General features: G+C 43.0%; 1 protein-coding gene across 1 annotated transcript in view; it reads left to right on the top strand.

Moving 5' to 3' along the window:
- ZYG11B (zyg-11 family member B, cell cycle regulator) overlaps nucleotides 1-17,116 on the top strand; it is a 104,651-nt gene that overhangs the window by 34,275 nt on the left and 53,260 nt on the right. The window contains exon 3 of the mRNA XM_007978734.3: nucleotides 11,606-12,360. Within this exon, the coding sequence (XP_007976925.1) occupies nucleotides 11,606-12,360 (755 nt within the window). The remainder of the gene's footprint in view (nucleotides 1-11,605; nucleotides 12,361-17,116) is intronic.

Raw genomic sequence — 17,116 nt, 5'->3', positions numbered from 1 at the left:
GGCCAGGCTAGTCTTGAACTCCTGACGTCAAATGATCCACCTGCCTTGGTCTCCCAGAGTGCTGGGATTACAGGCGTGAACCACTGTGCCTGGCCTTGGCCTATTTTTAAATTGACATAAAATAATTGTACATATTTATGGGATATGTAATGATGCTTCAATACATATAATGTATAGTGATAAGATTGGAGTAATTAGCATACTCATCATCTCAAACATTTGTATTGGAAATATTCACTATCATTCCTTCTAGCTATTTGAAACTAAGAATTATTATTAACTGTAGTCATCCTACAGTGTGTAGAACACTAGAACTGACTCCTCCTGTCTAGCTGTAATTATGTATCCTTTAATCAATCTCTGCCTGTCCTCGTCTTCCCTCTACAAGTCGCCAGCCTCTACTAACCTGTTCTACTTTCACTTCTGTGAGATCACTGTTTTTAGCTTTCACATATGAGTGAGAACATGCCATATTTAACTTTATGCTCCTGGCTTATTTCACTTAACATAATGTCCTCCAGTTCCATCCATGTTACTGTGAATGACAGGATTTCATTCTTTTTGATGGCTGTATGGTATTCCATTATGTATATACACCACATGTTCTTCATTCATTCATCTGTTATTGGACACATAGATTGATTCTGCATCTTGCTATTGTGAATAGTGCTGCAGTAAACACGGGTGTACAGATGTCTCTTTGATATTCTGATTTCCTTTCCTTTGAATAAATGTCAAGTAGTGGGATTGCTGGATATGGTAGTTCTATTTGTAGTGTTTTGAGGAAACTTCATACTGCTTTCCATAGAGGCTGTACTAGTTTACATTTCCAGCAACAATGTATAAGAGTTCTCTTTTTTACATCCAGTATTTGTTATTTTTTGTCTTTTGTTAATAGCCATCCTGAGGTGATATAATACCTCATTGTCATTTTGATTTGCATTTCCTTGATGATTAGTGATGTTGAGCATTTCTTTATATATTTGTTGGCCATTTGTATGTCTTCTTTTTTTTTTTTTTGAGACAGAGTCTCGCTCTGTCCCCGGGCAGGAGTGCAGTGGCCGGATCTCAGCTCACTGCAAGCTCCGCCTCCCGGGTTTACGCCATTCTCCTGCCTCAGCCTCCCGAGTAGCTGGGACTACAGGCGCCCACCACCTCGCCCGGCTAGTTTTTTGTATTTTTTAGTAGAGACGGGGTTTCACCGTGTTAGGCAGGATGGTCTCGATCTCCTGACCTCGTGATCCACCCGTCTCGGCCTCCCAAAGTGCTGGGATTACAGGCTTGAGCCACCGCGCCCGGCCATTGTATGTCTTCTTTTGACAAATATCTATTCAGGTCATTTGCCCACTTTTAAATTGAATTGTTTATTTTTCTGTTGAGATGTTTGAGTTTCTTATATATTCTGGATATTAATCCCCTGTGAGATAAATAGTCGACAGATATTTTCTCCCATTCTATAGGTTGTCTTTCCACTCTGTTGATTGTTTCCTTTGCTGTGCTGTGCAGAAGCTTTTAGCTTGATATAATCCCATTTGTCTATGTTTGTTTTTGTTGCCTGTGCTTTTTTTTTTTTTTTTTTTTGACAGGGTCTCACTCTGTTACGCAGGCGTAACAGTAGTGTGATCATGGCGCACTGCAGCCTTAACCCCCCAGGCTCAAGCAATCCTCCTGCTTCAGCCTCCCAATTAGCTGAGACTATAGGCATGTACCACCATGCCCAGGTAATTTTTAAAATTTTTTGTAGAGGCAGGGTCTTACCATGGTTCCCAAGCTGGTCTTGAACTCTTGAACTCAAGTGATCCTCCTGCCTTGGCCTCCCAAAGTGCTAGAATTACAGGCATGAGCCACCATGCCTGGCCTGTGCTTTTGAGGTCTTGTTCATAAAATCTTCTCAGATGAATGTCCTGAAATGTTTCCACTATATTTTATTTTTTTCATTTGTTTGTTTTTTTGAGACGAGTTTTGCTCTTATCACCCAGGCTGGCGTGCAGTGGCACCATCTCAGCTCACTACAGCCTCCGCCTCCCAGGTTCAAGCGATTCTCCTGCCTCAGCCTCCCAAGTAGCTGGGAGTTACAGGTGCCCTCCACCACGTCCAGCTAATTTTTGTATTTTTAGTAGAGACAGGGTTTCACCATGTTGGTCAGGCTGATCTTGAACTCCTGACCTCAGGTGATCTGCCCATGTTGGCCTCCCAAAGTGCTGGGATTACAGGTGTGAGCCACTGTGCCTGGCCCTCTGCTGTATTTTCTTCTAGTAGTTTTACAGTTTTGGGTCTTACATTTAAGTCTGATTCATTTTGAGTTGGTTTTTGTAAAGATGAGAGACTGGGGGGTCTATTTCATTCTTTTGCCTGTGGATATCCAGCCTTCCCAGCACCATTTATTGAACAGACTATTCTTTTCCCAGTCAGTGTCATTGGTGCCTTTGTCAAAAATCAGTTGATCATAGATATGTGAATTAATTTCTAGGGTTCCTCTTCTGTTTCTGTATGGTCTATGTGTTTATTTTTATGTTGGTACTTTGCTGTTTTGGTTACTATAGCTTTATATTATATTTTGAAGTCTGGTAGTATGATGCCTGTAGGTTTATTCCTTTTGCACAGGATTGCTTGGGCTATTCAGGGTCTTTTGTGGTTCCATACAGATTTTTAGATATTTTTTCTATTTCTGGGAAGAATGTCATTGGTATATTGATAGGAATTGCATTGAATCTGTAGATTGCTTTAAGTAATAGGTATAAAAGCAGTTTTTTTTAATAATTATTTTTTATTTTAAGAGACAGGGTCTCGCTTTGTTACCCAGGCTGGAGTGCTGTGGTGTAATCTTGGCTACTTTTAAATTTTTTTTGTAGAGACAGAGTCTCACTGCATTGTCCAGGATGGTCTCAAACTGCTGGGCTCAAGCAATTCTCCTGCCTCAGCCACCCGAAGTACTAGGATTACAGTTTTGAACCACTGTGCTCAGCCAGTAGCAGTCTTAATTAAAATAAATCTGATGCTAGAGTTTTACTTATCGGGGTCTGTGATTCTCTTGTCATGGTCTTTTCTCATTGTATCTGTGTCTGCATGCTAAAAATTTTCCAGGAAAGGTGGGCATAAGAGCTAAAAATCAGAGTGAGAATTTTGCCATCTAATGATAATGTTTCTGTGTCATACTGTCAATATAATCTAAATGTATAAATCTTGACATATTCAGCCTTCTGGTTTGGGATAAAACTGAAAATCTGAAACATGAATTGCTTCCTTGACTAGCCAAATAGACTTTCTAGGTGACTGAAAGCTTACACTCCCAGACTAGCACCCCACTTACTTGTAGATCACATTGCTGGTCACTTCAACTGTCTGTCCTAAATCAGAAAGAAAGAAAAAATGCTTTGGGGCACAATCCTTGTATTTATGCATCTGTATTTTACTCCTTGAAAGAAGCCCTTGGGCCGGGCGTGGTGGCTCAAGCCTGTAATCCCAGCACTTTGGGAGGCCGAGACGGGCGGATCACGAGGTCAGGAGATCGAGACCATCCTGGCTAACACGGTGAAACCCCGTCTCTACTAAAAAATACAAAATACTAGCCGGGCATGGTGGCGGCGCCTGTAGTCCCAGCTACTCGGGAGGCTAAGGCAGGAGAATGGTGTACACCCGGGAGGCGGAGCTTGCAGTGAGCTGAGATCCGGCCACTGCACTCCAGCCTGGGCGACACAGCCAGACTCTGTCTCAAAAAAAAAAGAAAAAAAAAAAAAAAGAAAGAAGCCCTTGAGTTATCATTTAGAGCATGTTGATTCTTTTTTTTATTATTATTATTTTTGGGATGGAGTCTTGCTCTGTTGCTAGGCTAGAGTACAGTGGCACTATTTCGGCTTACTGCAACCTCCACCTCCCAGGTTCGAGTGATTCTCCTGCCTCAGCCTCCTGAGTAACTGGAATTACAGGCATGCACCACCATGCCTGGATAATTTTTTTTTTTTTTTTTTTTTTTTTTTGTATTTTTAGTAGAGACAGGGTTTCACCATGTTGACCAGGCTGGTCTCAAACTCATGACCTCAGGTGATCCACCTGCCTCAGCCTTTCAAAGTGCTGGGATTATAGGTGTGATTTACTGTGCCCAGCCAAGATATTTTTAAAATAAGAAAAGAGCATGAGATCTAGAAATCAGCCCTAGGTCTGATTCCTGGTTCCAACATTAATTTGCTATTTGACCCTGGACAAATGACTCTGCAAGTCTAAGATTCCTCATCTGTAAAATGTTGATAATTATAACTCCCTCACAGGGATTACTGTGAATATTTAAGTAAGACAATGAACACAACATGAATCTTGCTTTCGTGGAGCATTTAGTCCAGTGGGAGACACAGTTAGAAAGTAAACATATAGAATTACAGCTTGTGCCAGATTCTCTGAGGGAGAAAGAACACTGTTCTCTTAAGAAGAGTAATAAAGGAAGGGAGGTGTTAACTTGGATGATCGGAGCTTCTAAGGTGGTAATACTAGACTGAGACCTGAATGACAAGGAGGCAAGTCAGTAATAGAAAGGTGGGCCCCTCGGCACTGCCCAGGAATTCTGGAGTATTTCCCCAGTTAACTAGTGTTCCTAACGGTAGTTTCAGATGTTCTTTGCTCTTCTCAGACTTTCCACCATTTATCTTGGTAAGAAAATTGAAGCCATCCATCATAAAATTCCCTTAACTCCATGTAAACCACTGCTTCCAATTTTTCTGAGTTGATCTTTTTTTTTTCTTTAAAATAGAGATGGAGTTGCACTATGTTGGCCAGGTTGGTCTTGAACCCCTGGCCTCAAGGAGTCCTCCTGCCTTGGCCTCCCAAAGTGCTAGGATTCTAGGCGTGAGCCACTGTACCCAGCCTATCTTTTTTTTTTTTTTAATTAAAAAAATTATTTTTTGAGACAAGGTCTCATTCTGTTTCCCAGGCTGGAGTGTAGTGGCATGGTCATAGCTCACTGCAGCCTTAAACTCCTGGACTCAAGCAATCCTCCTGCCTCAGCCTCCTGAGTATCTGAGACCACAGGTGCATGCCACCATCTGACTAATTTTTTAAAATTTATAATAGAGATGATGTCTTTCTGTGTTGTGCAGGCTGGTCTTGAACCCCTGGGCTCAAAACAATCCTCCCACCTCAGCCTCCCAATTACAGGAATGAGCCACCATACTCATTTTTTTTGGTTTTTTTTTGTTTGTTTGTTTTTTAACCCGCAGTCAGGGTCTTACTCTGTCCCTCAAGGTGGAGTGCAATCATAGCTCGCTATAATCTCAAACTCCTGGGATCAAGCGATCTTTCTACCTCAGCCTCCTGAGTAGCTAGGACTACGGGTATGCACCACCATGCCTGACCGATTGAAATTTTTTGTTGTTGGGATGGAGTCTTGAAATGTTGCCCAGGCTGGTCTCAAACTCCTGGCCTCTTGTCTCATCCTCCCAGAGTACTGGGATTGTAAGCATGAGCCACTGTGCCTGCTCATTATTTCTTTAAGTACTTTTTCAACCCCACTCTCTTTCTCCTGTCCTTGAGATATTCCAGTGATGCAAATATAGCTTTAGGTTTTTGGTTTCGGTTTTCTTCCCATTCTGTTCTTGTTATTTAAATTAGGTAATTTATATTGTTTTATCTTCTAGTTCACTGATCTTTTTTCTCTGCTCTCTATTTTACTGTTGACCCCAAGCATTATTGTATTTTTCACTTCTAAAATTTCTTTTTTTTTTTTTTGAGACGGAGTCTCCCTCTGTGGCCCAGACTGGAGTGCAGTGGCGCATTCTCAGCTCACTGCAAGCTCCGCCTCCCGGGTTCATGCCATTCTTCTGCCTCAGCCTCCCGAGTAGCTGGGACTACAGGCGCCCGCTACCACGCCCGGCTAATTTTTTGTATTTTTAGTAGAGACAGAGTTTCACTGTGTTAGCCAGGATGGGCTCGATCTCCTTACCTTGTGATCCGCCCACCTCGGCCTCCGAAAGTGCTGGGATTACAGGCGTGAGACACCGCGCCCGGCCCACTTCTAAAATTTCTGTTTGATTCTTCTTTGTATCTTCTCTTGCCTTGCTGAGATTTTCTGTTATTCATTTTTTTTCTTATTAATTTTTTTTTTTTTTTGAGACGGAGACTCTTGCTCTGTCACCCAGGCTGGAGTGCAGTGGCGGATCTCGGCTCACTGCAACGCTCGCCTCCCAGGTTCAAGTCATTCTTTTGCCTCAGCCTCCCAAGTAGCTGGGACTACAGGCATGTGCCACCATGCCCAGCTAATTTTTGTATTTTTAGTAGAGATGGGGTTTCACCATGTTGGTCAGGCTGGTCTCGAACTCCTGACCTCATGGTCCGCCTGCCTTGGCCTCCCAGAGTGCCACTGCGCCTGGCCTGTTACTCATTTTTTTCAAGCATTTTTGTTTACTTTTGAAAATTTAATTGCATTTTATTATGGCTCCTTTAAAATCGTTGTCAAATAATTTTAACATTTCTGTTACCTTACTGTTGGCATATATTGATTATCTCTTTTTCAGTTTGAAGTCTTACTGGTTCTTAATATGATTCAGAGTAATTTTTTTTTGAAACTAGGACATTTTAGGTGATATGAGACTTTTCTGTTTTAGTTTGAATCTCTGACGTCACTCCAGCAGTGGAAGGCAGGAGCACTGCTTTGTTACTGCCAGATTGGGGTTAATGTTCTTTTTAAAAAATTTTATAGGCCGGGTGCAGTGGCTCAAGCCTGTAATCCCAGCACTTTGGGAGGCTGAGGCGAGTGGATCACAAAGGAGACCGAGACCATCCTGGCTAACTCGGTGAAACCCCGTCTCTACTAAAAATACAAAAAATTAGCCTGGCGTGGTGGCGGGCGCCTGTAGTCTCAGCTACTCGGGAGGCCGAGGCAGGAGAATGGCGTGAACCCGGGAGGCGGAGCTTGCAGTGAGCCAAGATCCCGCCACTGCACTTTAGCCTGGGCGACAGAGCGAGACTCCGTCTCAAAAAAAAAAATTTGTAGGCTTGGCATGGTGGCTCAGGCCTGTAATCTCAGCACTTTGGGAGGCCGAGGCAGGCAGATCACGAGGTCAGGAGATCGAGACCATCCTGGCTAACATGGCGAAAGCCCGTCTCTACTAAAAATACAAAAAATTAGCTGGGCCTGGTGGTGTGTGCCTGTAGTCCCAGCTGCTCGGGAGACTGAGACAGGAGAAGGGGGTAAACCCAGGAGGCAGAGCTTGCAGTGGACTGAGATCCGCCACTGCACTCCAGCTTGGGCGACAGAGCTAGACTCCATCTCAAAAAAAAAAAGATTATTTTATTTATTTTATGTTATTTTTATTTTATTTTACTTTATGTTATTTTATGTTGTATGTTATTTTATGTTATGTTATTTTATTTTGTTTTATTTTTTGTTGTGTTATTTTATGTTATTTTGTTATTTTGTTGTTATTGTATGTTATTTTATGTTATTGTATTTTATATTTTGTTGTTAGTTTATGTTATTTTATGTTATGTTATGTTATGTTTGAGATGGAGTTTCGCTCTTGTTGCCCAGGCTGGAGTGCAATGGTGCAATCTGGGCTCATCGCAACCTCCGCCTCCAGGTTCATGCCATTCTCCTGCCTCAGTCCCCGTAGTAGCTGAGATTACAGGTGTGCACCACCATGCCCGGCTAATTTTTTGTTTGAGACGGAGTCTTGCTCTGTCGCCAGGCTGGAGTGCAGTAGCACGATCTCAGCTCACTGCAACTTCCGTCTCCTGGGATCAAGTGATTTCCCTGCCTCAGCCTCCCAAGTAGCTGGGATTACAAGGCACGTACCACCAGGCCTGGCTAATTTTTTGTGTTTTAGTAGAGATGGTGTTTCACCATGTTGGCTGAGATGGTCTCGATCTCCTGACCTCGTGATCCGCCCGCCTTAGCCTCCCAAAGTGCTGGGATTACAGGCATGAGCCACCATGCCCAGCCAGATTAGGGTTAATATTCTTTCTGGGCCGGGCATGGTGGCTCATGCCTGTAATCCCAGCACTTTGGGAGGCCAAGGGGGGGTGGATCACAAGGTCAGGAGATCAAGACCATCCTGGCCAACATGGTGAAACCCAGTGTCTACTAAAAATACAAAAAATTAGCTGGGTGTGGTTGTGGGTGCCTGTAATCCCAGCTACTCAGGAGGCTGAGGCAGGAAAATTGTCTGAACTCAGGGGGCGGAGGTTGCAGTGAGCCAAGATCAGTGCCATTGCACTCCAGCCTGGGTCACAGGGCAAGACTCCGTCTCAAAAAAAAAAAAAAAGTTCTTTCTGGTTCCCCACTTAGCTTCTCTTGACACCCAAGGTGCCAGGGTTATGCAGAGGTTGGAATTCTGACTCTCCACTAGGACTCTATTGATAACTTCCCTAGCTGAAAGGCGTATGGGTATGTCATTTCTGCTTCCCAGTTGGCCTCTACTGACACCATGTTGGGAGGAGGTGGCCTCATTAATGTTGGGCAGTTGTGGAAGTCCTGACTTTCCACTAGACTTCCTGTAGAGAACTTCATCACTGCTTGCTTCACAGATGGTATCTACTGACATCATGGTGGGGGATAGTTCTTACCACCCAGCAGGAATAAAAATCCTTGGTCTCTACACAGACACCTCCCCTGTGGGCAGATTGGGGGAAGTAATTATAGCCTGGCAGGGGTAGAAATCTAGGCCCCTATTGGCATTTGCTGGCATGGGTGAGGCTGCAGTTTTTTCTGTCATGTTTGGCTGAAGTAGAGCAGTTACTATCTACTAGCTGTTTGCTGTCTTACTAGTTGCTCCTTTCCTGGTACATTGGCTAGAGTGAGTAGATTTTGGGGGAACTTTTTTGTCTGTGCCCATTGACGTTTCCAGGCTGCTGGCTCCTTCAACTTTAGATCTGGGATATATGACCAGAAAAAACCCAGGAACTTTACTGCGTCGTTCCATGGGTCCCAAGGTCCCTAGCTGATCTGCTTTCATCTCTTCACCCTTCAGAGTGATCAAGCTCCAGCTCACCTTCAGCCTCATTTCTTCTCTCCCATTTGCATGCTTATATCCCCAGAAATGCACCGCCTCTTATGGCTCTAGTTGTTTATGTTCAAGCAATATAGAAAGAACTACTTGCCATTGCCATTTCCTAACCCTGTGATATGCTTTCACATCTTTAAGACTTTGCTTATGTTGTATATATTCTTTCTTTAATATACCTAACCTTCTTTCTCTCTCTCTCTTTTTTTTTTTTTTTTTTTTTTGAGATGGAGTCTCACTGTGTCGCCCAGGCTGGAGTGCAGTGGCACAATCTCGGCTCACTGCAGCCTCCACCTCCCAAGTTCATAGTGATTCTCTGCCTCAGCCTCCCAAGTAGCTGTTATTACAGGCGTGCACCACCACAACTGTTTAATGTTTGCGTTTTTAGTAGAAATGAAGTTTTGTCATGTTAACTAGACTGGTCTCGAATTCGTGGCCTCATGTGATCCATCCGCATCGGCCTCCTAAAATGCTGGGATTACAGGCATGAGCCACTGCACCTGGCCTCCTAACCGTCTTTCTCTATCTTTGAATTCTTCCAGCATCTTCAAAGGCCTTACTCAAAGATCACCTCTCCCATCAAATCTTTTCCAGATCTCCATTCGTGATGGTTTACTTCCTTTTCTTTGTTTTTGTGGTACTTATACTTGACATTGGTATACCAAATATCTCATTTTGTTATGGCTGTTTGTGTCTTTTTTACTCCATGGGATTATGAATCCTTTGATTATAGGGGCATATCTTATTTTTCTCTGTATCTACAACATTTAGGATACTTGACATATAGTAATTGTTTAATAAACTATTTGCTGAATGGACCCCACCATGAAATTTACTCCCCTGAAATAGAGTTCAGGTACTTTGAAGGGCTGTCTCTAGAACCACAGTGTTTAATAGAAATGTAATTTTAAGTTTACCAGTGGCCACATACAAAAACAAAAATAAAAAGAAACAAGTGAAACTAGTTTTAGTTATTTTTATTTAACCCAATATATTAAAAAATGATCATTTCAACCTGTAGTCAATATAAAAAATTGAGATACTTTACATTATTTTGTTGTATTAAATCTTCACAATCTGGTGTATATTTTATACTTGTAGCTGACCTCACATTGTACCACCTGCTTTTCAAGTGCTCTCCAGCTGTATGTAGCTAGTGACTATGTATTGGACAGCGCAGCTCTAAAATATAATGGAGTTCTTAATATGTAATTAGTCATTTTTGTCTACTTGGGCAAGTTTTGCAAAGGCCTTTCTTGATTTTAACTGTGTAACTGTAATTAAGTCTGCAAAATTCATTAGAGAGTAGTGCTCCCGTTTAAACATACCTCAGTTCTAATTTAAGGATGACTGGCTGGCAGCCTAGCTACATTTTGAGTATGGGCCAGCTAAGGTGCCACCTTAGAGTTCCTCTCTTGACTTCAGGCTATTTATTTACCTGTCCTCAATTGCTCGTTCACCCCAGACTGTTCTTAGACTACCTTTGTTTGGCATGATTGTTACTTCTTTCACAGTCAAGTGTTGTTTAGTTTATATGTGATATTGTTGATGTGGCTCCAAAGTATCATATGCTTGTGACACTGTGGTAGACAGGTATATCTCAAAAGCACTTCGAGGAGGTTACTGGGTCGACTTCATTTACATTCATCTGCCAGGGAGGGGCTATAACTACTAGTTGTTGTTTTTTTTTTTTTTTTTAAGAGACAGGGTCTCACTCTGTCACCCAGGCTGGAGTGCAGTGGTGTGATCACAACTCACTATAACCATGAACTCCTGGGCTCAAGTGATCCTTCCATTCTCAGCCTCCCTAGTAGCTGGGACTATAGGCATGCACCACTATGCCCAACTCGTTTTCAGTTATTTTGTAGAGATGGGGTCTCGCTGTGTTTCCCAGGCCTAGACCACTTTAATAAGGTTTGAGATCTGGCTAGTGGTTTATTAATGAATTACAAGGGATTAAGTGCATGCTAAATATATTATATGTATATATATTTGTTTGTATAATAATATGTTAAGGGAATTTAAAGGATAGGCTAGAAATGTATTGGTAACAAATCAAATACCTTAACACAAGGTTTACACCTCACTTGTGGTACATAACTCTGCAAGTCCATAGAGAATTCTGCTTCGTGGTTACCCTAGGGTCCAAACTGATGGAGGGTTCCTCCTCATAAAACTATGCTCTCTAGAACGTGAAGGCTCCTCATTTGTCATAGCAGGAAGAGACAGCATGGAAAATCATGCACTGGCTCTCAGGTGCTTCAGCATACAGTCCATTGGCCAGAACTAGGCACATGGCTCCAGCTAACTCCAGGGATGGGCTGGGAAATGTAATTGTCTGTCTGGTAAGGTAAGAACCAGATGTTAGTGGATATCAGTAATGTCTGCCACAGTCCTGACTCTGCCACTTGCTGGCCCTGTGATCTTGGAAAGCCACTCTCTGAGCCCCAGTTTACTCATCTACAGGTTGTAAACAATAATATTCTCACCTAAATGAATTGTGATTATCAGACAAGATACTGTTACATGGGAGCACTTTGGAAATGTAAAGTGTGATGGAAATTTTAGCTATTCTTTAGCTGTTTTTTGAAGTTAAAGTGCTGCTTGTTTTTCCACAGGTCTACTGAATGATGGAACTGTGGGTATTTTTAGGGGCAACCAGATGCGCTTAAAGCGAGCCTGCATTCGCAAAGCAAAGATTTCTGCTGTTGCTTTCCGGAAAGCCTTCTGCCATCACAAGTTAGTGGAACTTGATGCCACAGGTGTGAATGCTGATATCACGATTACAGACATTATCAGTGGACTTGGCAGTAACAAATGGATCCAGCAGAATCTCCAGTGCCTGGTGCTGAATTCATTAACTCTCTCCCTCGAGGATCCTTACGAGCGGTGCTTTAGCCGGCTTTCTGGCCTTCGAGCTTTAAGCATCACCAATGTTCTCTTCTACAATGAAGACCTGGCTGAAGTTGCCTCGTTGCCAAGATTAGAGAGCTTGGATATTTCTAACACCTCGATCACAGACATCACTGCTCTACTGGCCTGCAAAGACCGACTCAAGTCTCTAACCATGCACCACTTGAAATGTTTAAAAATGACAACCACCCAGATACTGGATGTAGTTCGGGAACTCAAACATCTGAATCATCTTGATATCTCAGATGATAAACAGTTTACATCAGACATAGCTCTTCGCTTACTGGAACAAAAAGACATCCTACCCAACCTTGTTTCTCTGGATGTTTCTGGGAGAAAGCACGTGACAGATAAAGCTGTTGAAGCCTTTATACAACAACGTCCAAGCATGCAGTTTGTAGGTTTGCTGGCTACTGATGCTGGTTACTCTGAATTCCTCACAGGCGAAGGACATTTGAAGGTTAGACTTTAAAAATATATTATTCTGTCAGGCTGACCAATATCTTAGTTGCATAAGACTGTGTTAAAGATGAATGTCTATAATATATGGAACATGTTCATGAAACAGGGCCTCATATAGTTGAAAGGTTTAGAGTCCTAATTAAAATTTCAGCTTCATGACCCAGAACAAGCTATGATGTCACTTCGAGTTTTTATTTCCTTATTTGTAGAATACATGGTATTCTTACCTTGCAGAATTCTGAAGATTAATGATAATCTATGTAAAGTGCAAGTCACATAGTAGGTCCTGGATAAACAATAGGTTGTCTTATGATGATAATGTTTAGATATTTTGAACCATTTACATACACTGTTTTTTTTGTTTTTTTGTCTTTTGAGACAGAGTCTCACTCTGCCGCCAAGGCTGGAGTGCAGTGGTGCCATCTCGGCTCACTGCAAGCTCTGCCTCCCGGGTTCACACCATTCTCCTGCCTCAGCCCCCCGAGTAGCTGGGACTACAGGTGCCTGCCACCACACCCGGCTAATTTTTTGTATTTTTAGTAGAGACAGGGTTTCACTGTGTTAGCCAGGATGGTCTTGATCTCCTGACCTTGTGATCTGCCCGCCTTGGCCTCCCAAAGTGCTGGGATTACAGGCGTGAGCCACTGCGCCAAGCTACATATACTGTTTTTAATGGATAACTTCGGAGAAACTGGGGACACCCCTTGTTGAATTGAATACCTAGTGGGAGATCAAGTATTCTAAGGAGATCTCTGCTGTAGGAATGGTAGAATTTTGCTTTTCCTAAGATTTCTCATGCCTAATGGTTTAAATTTAGTTTAACAAACATCAGTTGGATTTGATAGAGCTTGGGATTCAAAAATGAAAATGAGGCTGGGTGTGGTGGCTCACACCTGTAATCCCAACACTTTGGGAGGCAGAGGTGGGCAGGTCACTTGAGGTCAAGAGTTCGATACCAGCTTGGCCAACATGGTGAAACCCCGTCTCTACTAAAAATACAAAAATTAGCCAGGCATGGTGGCATGTGCCTATAGTCCCAGCTACACGGGAGCCTGAGGCAGGAGAATCTCTTGAACCCAGGAGGCGGAAGTTGCAGAGAGCCAAGATTGTGCCACTGCACTCAAGCCTGGGTGATAGAGTGAGACTCCATCTCAAAAAAAAAAAAAAAGGAAAAGAAAATGATACAGGATCTGCCTCCAAGTAGCTTAACCTAATGGGAGTGGTGATTATATTATTACAAATACATTTTTATATTTATACCTATTTACTTATATACTTTTATAGATATATGCTTTAAACCATAATTACTTTTTTTTTTTTTTTTTTTTTTTTGGGAGATGGAATCTCGCTCTGTCACCCAGGCTGGAGTGTAATGGCATGATCTTGGCTCACTGCAACCTCTGCCTCCCAGGTTCAAGTGATTCTCCTGCCTCAGCCTCCCAAGTAGCTGGGACTACAGGCACACACTGCCACACCCGGCTAAGTTTTTGTATTTTAGGAGAGACAGGGTTTCACCATGTTGCCAAGGCTAGTCTCAAACTCCTGAGCTTCCAAAGTGCTAGGTTTATAGGCATGAGCCACCACTCCCGGCCTGGTTTCTCTGAGAAATTGATGAATGAGTGGAGATCTTAAGGGTGAATAGCTCAGTAGACAGTATTCCCAGCAGACAGAATAATATGTGCAAAGACTGTATTAGGAAGAGAGGTGAGACCCAGGCATCACTATTTTTTAAAGCTTCAAGATGACTGCAGTGTCCAGCCAAACTCATGAATCACTGTTTTAAAATAACTTTTTTTTTTTTTTTTTCAGAGGCAGGGTCTCGCCCTGTTACCCAGGCTGGAGTACAGTGGCATGAACAAGCTCATGCAGCCGCTACCTGCTGGGCTTGAGTGGATCCTCCTGGCTTAGCCTCCTGAGTAGCTGGGACCACAAGCAAGTGCCACCATAACTGGCTATTTTTTTTTTTTTTTTTTGACATGGAGTCTTGCTCAGTCACCCAGGCTGGAGTGCAGTGGCGCGATCTCAGCTCACAGCAACCTCCACCTCCTGGGTTTCAGCGAATTTCCTGCCTCAGCCTCCTGAGTGGCTGGGATTACAGGTGCCTGCTACCATGTCCAGTTGATTTTTGTATTTTTGGTAGAGATGGGGTTTCACCATGTTAGCCGGGCTGGTCTTGAACTTCTGACCTAGGTGATCTGCCTGCTTTGGCCTCCCAAAGTGCTGGGATTACAGGCGTGAGCCACCACGCCTGGCCAATTTTTTTTTTTTTTTTTTTTTTTTAGTGTTTTTGTAAAGATGGGTTCTCGCTCAGTGATCCTCCCACCTTGGCCTCCCACTTTTGGGATTACAGGTGTAAGCCCCTGAGCCTAGCCTGACTTTCTTACCATAGAATTTCCAGCTCTGTCATCAGTATTTCCGCAGTCGATTTTCTTTTCTCACCATTTCCCTACTCAGTTTTCTCATCTGTCACCATCAGTTTCCTGAACCTTCCATTTCTCCACAACTAGAATTCTTATATTTGTTGGCCACCTAATCCACTTGGATTATCTCCCAAGCTGTGGCTCCCAACTCATGAGAACATCAAAAATCTGCTAAACCCAATGTTAGTTCTTGGTCTTCATTGTATTTGACCCAAAGTAAAATGGTATTTGTCACAGTTGATCTTTCCCTCTTCCCTGAGATACCTTTAAAAAAAAAAAAAAAACAAAAAACAAAAAACAAACAAAAAACTTAGCTTCCTGGGTATCATACTTGCTTGTTTTTTTTCTCCTACTTGTCTTGCTACTGAGCCTCAATTTCCTTTGTTGGTTCTTCCTCATCTTCCAGGCCTCTGACTGTTGGAGTGTTCTGTACCTCAGTCCTTAAATCTATATGCAATGACTCCTAAATTTGTGTCTTAACTTAGATCTCTCCCTTGAAGTCAGACTGCTGTATTGAAAAACTGCAGTAATCAACATGCAGTGAAGGTACATAATTATTTTTTGGCCAGGCATAGTGGCTCATGCCTTTAATCCCAGCACTTTGAGAGGCCGAGGTGGGAGGATTGCTTGAGCTCAGGAGTTTGAGACCAGCCTGAGCAACATAGTGAGACCCCATCTGACACCTGTAACCCCAGCACTTTGGGAAGCCAAGGCAGGCGGAGCACCTGAGATTGGGAGTTGGAGACCAGCCTGACCAACATGGAGAAACCCAGTCTCTACTAAAAATCCAAAAAAATTAGCTGGGCGTGGTGGTGCATGCCTGTAATCCCAGCTACTTGGGAAGCTGAGGCAGGAGAATCTCTTGAACCCGGGAGGTGGAGGTTGTGGTGAGCTGAGATCGTGCCATTGATTTCCTGCCTGAACAACAAGGGCGAAACTCTGTCTAAAAAAAAAAAAAAAAAATACATATATATGCAATAAAATTGGCTCAGAGCACGCCTATAATCCCAGCACTTTGGGAGGCCAAGGCGTGCGGATCACTTGAGGCCAAGAGTTGGAGAGCAGCCTAGCCAACATGGTGAAACCCCGCCTCTACTAAAAATACAAAAAAATTTAGCCAGGCGTGGTGGCAGACGCCTGTTGTCCCAGCTACTTAGGAGGCTGAGGCAGGAGAATCATTTGAACCCAGGAAGTGGAGGTTGCAGTGGGCCGAGATTGTGCCACTGCACTCCACCCTGGACAATAGAGAGAGACTGTGTCTCAAAAAAAAAAAAAAAAAAAAGCAATTGACTTAGAGTGTTTAACATTCTTCCAGTAACAAAAGTTCTTTAATTTTATATTCAAGGTAACTTGAGAATATATTTCACTTAAGAGATTTATAAAGTTGTTGGAACCAACCAAATGTGGGTAAAGGAAGAATAAAGTCTGATTTAGATTATTTTATATTTCCCTCTTACAGTTTTTTCTCATTTCACATTTCAGTATTTTTTTCTGAATTTATAAGAAAAAGTTCTGGGTGATTCAATGAACTGAACACTTTGAAAAATTTTATTAAATACCCATTTGTATATGTGAATATGTAGTCCAAACCAGTTTGTGTAAATATGTTATACATGAATAGAAAGTTTAAAAAGCATTTAAAGAAGTAAAGTAATGGAGGCCAGGCGTGGTGGCTCATGCCTGTAATCCCAGAACTTTAGGAGGCCAAGGTCAGCTGATCACTTGAGGTCAGGAGTTTGAGAGCAGCCTGGCCAACGTGGCGAAATCCCGTCTCTACTAAAAGTACAAAAATTAGCCGGACGTGGTGGCAGGTGCCTGTAATCCCAGTTACTCGGGAGGCTGAGGCATGACAATTGCCTGAACCCGGGAAGTAGAGGTTGCAGTGAGCTGAGATCCTGCCGCTGCACTCCAGTCCGGGCGATAGAGCGAGACCGTGTCTCAAAAAAAAGGGAAAAAGGGCTGGGCGCGGTGGCTCACGCCTGTAATCCCAGCACTTTGGGAGGCCGAGGCGGGCGGATCATGAGGACAGGAGATCGAGACCATCCTGGCTAACACGGTGAAACCCCGTCTCTACTAAAAATACAAAAAAATTAGCCGGGCGTAGTGGTGGGCGCCTGCAGTCCCAGCTACTCAGGAGGCTGAGGCAGGAGAATGGCGTGAATCCGGGAGGCGGAGCTTGCAGTGAGCCGAGATTGCGCCACTGCACTCCAGCCTGGGCGACAGAGCGAGACTCTGTCCCCCCCAAAAAAAAAAAAAAAAGAAAAGACATAAAGTAATGGAAGTAAAGAAACTTTTATTATTATTTCAACAATCTTAGAAATTCTTAATATGTGC

Source organism: Chlorocebus sabaeus, chromosome 20 (assembly GCF_047675955.1).
Source record: "Chlorocebus sabaeus isolate Y175 chromosome 20, mChlSab1.0.hap1, whole genome shotgun sequence".
NCBI lineage: Eukaryota > Metazoa > Chordata > Mammalia > Primates > Cercopithecidae > Chlorocebus > Chlorocebus sabaeus.
This window is presented reverse-complemented; position numbering and strand designations above follow the sequence as displayed.